The sequence below is a fragment of the Scyliorhinus torazame genome, chromosome 22 (genome assembly GCF_047496885.1).
Source record: "Scyliorhinus torazame isolate Kashiwa2021f chromosome 22, sScyTor2.1, whole genome shotgun sequence".
Taxonomy (NCBI): domain Eukaryota; kingdom Metazoa; phylum Chordata; class Chondrichthyes; order Carcharhiniformes; family Scyliorhinidae; genus Scyliorhinus; species Scyliorhinus torazame.
The window spans coordinates 45,018,278-45,024,855 of NC_092728.1; the positions used below are offsets into that span (position 1 = coordinate 45,018,278).

General features: G+C 50.8%; 1 protein-coding gene across 1 annotated transcript; it reads left to right on the top strand.

Annotated features, from left to right (window-relative positions):
* The first annotated feature begins 4,362 nt into the window (after positions 1-4,362).
* On the top strand, positions 4,363-4,803 carry LOC140399464 (radiation-inducible immediate-early gene IEX-1-like). The gene has a single exon (XM_072489040.1). The coding sequence runs from the start codon at positions 4,363-4,365 to the stop codon at positions 4,801-4,803; it is 441 nt and encodes a 146-aa protein (XP_072345141.1).
* The last annotated feature ends 1,775 nt before the right edge of the window (positions 4,804-6,578 follow it).

The following is a 6,578-nucleotide window of genomic DNA, read 5'->3' on the forward strand; positions in this document are numbered from 1 at the left end:
TTGGACAATGGGCGGCGGGGGGGGGGGGCGGAATCTCATAGACACCTATAACATTCTAACAGGGCTAGACAGGGTAGATGCAAGAAGGATGTTCCTGGCGGTGGGGGTGTCCAGAACCAGGGGTCACAGTCTGGTTATATGGAGTAGACCATTTCGTACTGAGATTAAGAAATATTTCTTCACCCAGAGAGTGGTCGGCCTGGGGAATTCACTACCACAGGAAGCAACTGAGGCCGATACACTGTATGATTTCAAGAAGCAATTGAGGCGAACGAGCGAAGGGGATCAAAGGATATGGGGGAAGGTGGGATCAGATCAGTAAGTTGGATGATCAGCCGTGATCATAATGAATGGTGAGGCAGGCTCGACGGGCTGAATCGCCTCCTTCTGCTCCTATTTTCTGTGTTTCCTTAAAGAAGAGATAGGTCAATCAAGGTATATTCCCAGAAAGGGCTATGATAGGGCAAACAAATCCAGATCTCCCTGGATAAACGAGATAGAGATTAAGATGAAGAAGGAAATGTGTGCTTATGACAGATGTCAGGCGGATAGTACGACCACGAAAAAATGAAAATCGATTATTGTCACGAGTAGGCTTCAAATGAAGTTACTGTGAAAAGCCCCTAGTCGCCACATTCCGGCGCCTGTTCGGGGAGGCTGGTACGGGAATTGAACCGTGCTGCTGGCCTGCCTTGGTCTGCTTTAAAAGCCAGCGATTTAGCCCAGTGTGCTAAACCAGCCCCTGGTTTAAATTTAAATTTAAATTTAAAAACGCAAATAGGAGCAGTGAAGAGAGAGTACGAGAAGAGACTGGCAGCTAACATAAAAGGGAATCCTAAAGTCTTCTATAAACATGTAAATAAAGTAGTCCCGCTGTTTGCAGGGGTTACGTTCCCGCGAAACCTCAAAAATGGCAAAACCGCGAACGAATAGCATGTTTTTAAAAGAGACTTTAATTAAAATTATGTTTCTGAAAATTATGGCGCAGTACCTGCATAGGACAGATAGGGGAGCCTCTGAGCAATACAGTACCTCGGTGAAGATTTCAGTGGCACGGTGCCTCACAGCGCCAGGGACCCGGGTTGAATTCCGGCCTCGGGTAACTATATGGGGTTTGTATGTTCTCCCCGTGTCTGGGTGGATTTCCTCCGGGTGCTCTGATTTCCTCCCACAATTCAAAGATGTGCAGGTTAGATGGATTGACCGTGTAAAAATTGTCCCTTAGTGTCCAAAGATGTGGGGTTATGGGGATAGGGTGGGGAATTGTGCCTAGGTAGGGTGCTCTTTCAGAGAGGGTCAGTGCAGACTCGATGGGATGAATGGCCTCCTTCTGCACTGTAGGGATTTGATGGATTTCAGAATTGTTTGAGCTGCACTTCAGTTCCCAGAATAACAACCATTTGACCAAAAATAAATGCCCCGATTGCTACTTTCATTTTTTAATCAAAGACCAGAGGCAAGAAGACAAGCTGCTGAGTCACCTCCCGAAGCTTCACCCTACCTGGATCAACTGGCTGAAAGCCCCAGGCACAGAGGAGAGGGGGAGCAAAATTGCCTATGAGCAAATATTGTTCCCATGATAGGCGATGCACAAAGTGTGGGTATAGGTAAACACAAACAAGGAAGCCGCAAACAGCGGGACTTTAACCATAGCAAAAGGAGTGAGGCCAATTTGGGACCAAAAAGGGGATTTATTCATGGAGGCAGGGGGAATGCCTAATATAGAACATAGAACATACAGTGCAGAAGGAGGCCATTTGGCCCATCGAGTCTGCACCGACCCACTTAGGCCCTCACTTTAAGGTAACCCAATAACCCCTCCTAACCTTTTTTGGTCACTCAGGGCACTATGCTACCGTGCTGCCCTAAATGTATTAAATTAATATCTTGCACCAGAGAAGAGGCCATAATAAAATAGGAAGTAGTTCAGACATTAGGAGGGTTTAAAATTGGTGAGGAAGAGGTTTGTAGAGGCTGCGTGTACTTAAAGATGGCACGGCACCAGGACCGAATGAGCTGTATCCAAAGGTAGTGAAGAAGGTGAAAGTGGGAGATTACAGGGACACTGGCCATAATCTTTCAATCTTCCTGAGATTCAGGAGGACTGGAGAATTGCAAATGCTGCACCCTTGTTCAAAAAGGAGGGCAAAGATAAATCCAGTAGCAACAGGACAATCAGTTTAAACTCCGGTGGTGATGCTGGGGAGTTTCTGGAAACGCCACTTTGGGACAAATTCAATAGTCACTTGGGAAAATGCAGTTTAATTAAGGGAAGTCAGCATGGATTTGTTGAGAGAAAATCATGTTTAATATATATATTCATGACCCAGACCTTGGTGTTCAGGGGCACTTTCCCGAAATCCACAGATGATACAAAACTTGGGAATACTGTGAACTGTGGGGATGATGGTGTAGAACTTCAAAAGGGACATAGGCAAATTGGTGGAGTGGCAGATTAAATTTAACACAGAGAAGGGGGAAGTGATCCATTTTGGTGGGAAGGTCACAGAGAGACATTATAAAAATAAGAGGTACAATTCTAATGGGGGTGCAGTGTGACCTGGGTGTATATTTGCACAAATTGGTGAAGGTGACAGGAGAGTTTGACAGCGCGGTAAACACAGCGCACAGTGTCCTGGACCTTATTAAAATGGGGCTTAGAGAGCAGAAAGAAGGAAGTTATATTCAACCTGCATAAAACACTTGTTCAGCCTCAACCAGAGTATTGTGCCCAGTTCTGGACATCAAACTTTCGGAAGAGTATGAAAGGCGTGGGAGAGGGCGCAGAAAAGATTCACGAGAATGCGCCCAGAGATGAGGGGGGGCGATTCTCCCAAATGGAGCCCAAGTGTTCGCGGCGTCGAATGGGGAACCACAGGGGGCCAGCACGGCGCTGGAGCGGTTCACGCCGCTCCAGCCTACCTTCCCGGCGCCGCACCAACCCGCGCATGCACGGGGGAGTTCTTCCGCGCGCCGGCCCCGACTCAACATGCCGTCGGTGTTCAGGGGCCGGCCGCGCAGGAAAGTAGGCACGGGGGGGGGGGGGGGGAGAGGCCGGCCCGCTGATCAGTGGGCCCCGATCGCGGGCCAGACCCCATCGGAGGCCCCCCCCCCCCGCCCACAGGCCACCCCGACCCTTTGCGCAGAGTACCCGCCAGCAGCGACCAGGGGTGAACGGCACCGGCGGGACTCTGTCGTATCCGCGCGGCCGCTCGGCCCATCCGGGCCGGAGAATCGGCGGCCCCGCCGATCCCAGCGGCCTGCGTCGGCAGCGTGTCAAACGCGCCGGCGCAAATGGCGCCGATTCTCCGCACCTCGGAGAATCGCCCGCCGGCGTCGGGGCATCGTGGCGCGGTTGCGGAGATTTTCCGGCCCGGCTCGGGGCTCGGAGAATCGCCCGCCGGCGTCGGGGCATCGTGGCGCGGTTGCGGAGATTTTCCGGCCCGGCTCGGGGCTCGGAGAATCGCCCCGAGGAACTTCAGTTATGAGGATAGATTGCAGAGGTCGGGACTGTTCTGCTTGGAGAAGAGAAACTGAGAGGAGATTTCATGGAGATATTCAGAATCATGGGGGAACTGGAAAGAGTGGATTGGGAGAAATCATTCTCATTGGTGGAAGGATCCAGGGTGGCACAGATTGAAGAAATTGGTGAAAAAAGCAATGGATACACAGGGGAACATTTTTTCACAAAGTGAATGGGCTGGAAGGCATGGGCAGCACGGTAGCACAGTGGGTAGCACGGTTGCTTCACAGCACCAGGGTCCAGGGTTCGATTCCTCGCTGGGTGGAGTCTGCACGTTCTCCCCGTGTCTGCGTGGGTTTCCTCCGGGTGCCCCGGTTTCCTCCCACAAGTCCTGAAAGACGTGTTGTTAGGTAATTTGGACATTCTGAATTCTCCCTCTGTGTACCCGATCAGGCGCCAGAATGTGGGCACTGGGGGCTTTTCATAGTAACTTCATTGCAGTGTTAATGTAAGTTACTTGTGACAATAAAGATTATGATTATTATTTTGGTGGAGGAAGGTTCAACTGAGGCTTTTGAGAAGGAATGACACCATTATCTGAAAAGGAAGAATGTGCAGGGCGACATGGGAAGGCACCAGATGAATTGCTCATTCAGAGAGCTAGCACCGACGCGAAGGGCCGAACAGCCTCCTTGTGATTCGACACTGAAATTCGGGGACTCTCCGAATGAAAGGGGGCGGTGTAGCGGTCAATCAGGAGTGAGGGGCGGGATTGAGAGCATCGGAGGCTGAGTCACAGGGTGGGAATATAAAAAAGCAGAGAGACTGAGGCAGCGAGCAGTACAGGGCAGCACAGAGAGAGAGAGAGAGAGAGAAAAAACTGCACTCAGAGCTTGGCCATGTGTCTCCGCTGTCCCACCTCGCAGCCTTTCGGTCCAAGGAAAGTGCCCTCCCAAGGCGAGATCTTCACCTTCGACACCGAATCGCTGAGCGCTCTGTCCCGGTACCAGCAGCCCAGCAGGAGCAGCAAGCGGCCCCGCAGGATACTGTACCCAGCCACCGGCAGGCGCTACCTCCCTCCCCCGCAGAGGGATCACATTAAGAGCTGCCTCCTGCTCCTCTGCGCCGTGGTGGCTCTGCAGATCTACTCGGAACAGCCAGCGCCGCTGGCCGGAGAGGGGGAGCTGAGTGGCACCCGGCTGCCCCAACAGGACTCACCGGCCGGCGGGCTGCCCTTCAACAGCAGCCAGACGGCGCAAAGTGTGCTGGACAACACCCTCAAAGCAATGGGCTGCTCTTACCTGGAGCTCTACAAAGAGGCAACTGCCCTAAGACTGTGAAACCCAAAGGAACAGAGTGACCTGGGACTGAGAGAACCAGATTGCATCCAGATCGAGGATTGAGACAACTGGATTACATTCAGATCCGGGATTGAGAGAACCGGATTGCATCCAAATCCGGGATTGAGAGAACCGGATTACATTCAGATCTGGGATTGAGTGAACCAGATTATATCCATATCTTGGACTGGAGATCGTACAGTAAGAAATTTGTTGGTATGCGGCAGTCTGAACTTTGTTAGATCTGTACTGTCAATGTCACTGCTGCTGAATGAATTGAGAGCCCTGGTGAGGGCGGCTCTACCAGGATAAATCACACCCAGTGATCTGAACACTATTTTAGCCACTGACCCGGTCAGTACTTGAACTGCTAATTTAAAATTGTATTGTGTAATATTTATTTATGCTATTTATTTAATAATGTATTTAAATGTTATTATTTTTGAATAAAATATTAAATATAATTTTGTTTAATGTGTTTTTAATTTGGGGGATTAGAGGGATTGAACAGCGAATTCTGGTTTCGAAGGGGCAAATTTGGGATAGACCCCGGGCCAAGGGGCACGGGGACAGAAACCTGCTTGCATCCTCCGACTCGGTCACCCATCTGGCACACTGGAATTTTGGGGGAGAGTCCCAGACGTTGCTGCTTCGCTCACCCCACCCCAGCTCCTCTCTGTGACAATCTCACCAGATTGGTGATGGGGAAAAACTATATATCAAAAACTGCAACCTGTGTCTGTGTAACTGACTCCGTGTAACTGACCAGAACCCACAAACCGTGTCCGTGTAACTGACCAGAACCCACAAACCGTGTCCGTGTAACTGACCAGAACCCACAATCCGTGTCCGTGTAACTGACCAGAACCCACAATCTGTGTCTCTAACTGACCGGATCCCACAATGTGTGTCCGTGTAACTGACCAAAACCTACAATCCGTGTCCGTGTAACTGACCGGAACCCACAATCCGTGTCTGTGCAACTGACCAGAACCCACAATCCGTGTCCGTGTAACTGACCAGAACCCACAATCCGTGTCCGTGTAACTGACCAGAACCCACAATTCGTGTCCGTGTAACTGACCAGAACCCACAATCCGTGTCCGTGAAACTGACCAGAACCCACAAACTGTGTCCGTGTAACTGACCAGAACCCACAAACTGTGTCCGTGTAACTGACCAGAACCCACAAACTGTGTCCGTGTAACTGACCAGAACCCACAAACTGTGTCCGTGTAACTGACCGGAACCCACAATCTGTGTCTGTGTAACTGACCAGAACTCACAATCAGTCTGTGTAACTGACTGGAACCCACAATCTGTGTCCGTGTAACTGACCAGAACCCACAAACTGTGTCCGTGTAACTGACCAGAACCCACAATCTGTGTCCGTGGAACTGACCAGAACCCACAAACCGTGTCCGTGTAACTGACCAGAACCCACAATCCGTGTCCGTGTAACTGACCAGAAGCCACAAACCGTGTCCGTGTAACTGACCAGAACCCACAATCCGTGTCCGTGTAACTGACCAGAAACCACAATCCGTGTCCGTGTAACTGACCAGAACCCACAATCTGTGGCTGTGTAACTGACCGGACGCACAATCTATGTTGTAACTGACCGGAACCCACAATCTGTGTCCGTGTAACTGACCAGAACCCACAATCTGTGTCCGTGTAACTGACCAGTACCCACAATGTGTCTCTAACTGACTGTGCCCGTGTAACTGACCGGAACCCACAATCTGAGTCTGTGTAACTGACCAGAACCCACA

Bases quoted from the DNA above. Each gene is read 5' to 3' on its own strand.
- LOC140399464 (XM_072489040.1), top strand. From the start codon at position 4,363: ATGTGTCTCCGCTGTCCCACCTCGCAGCCTTTCGGTCCAAGGAAAGTG.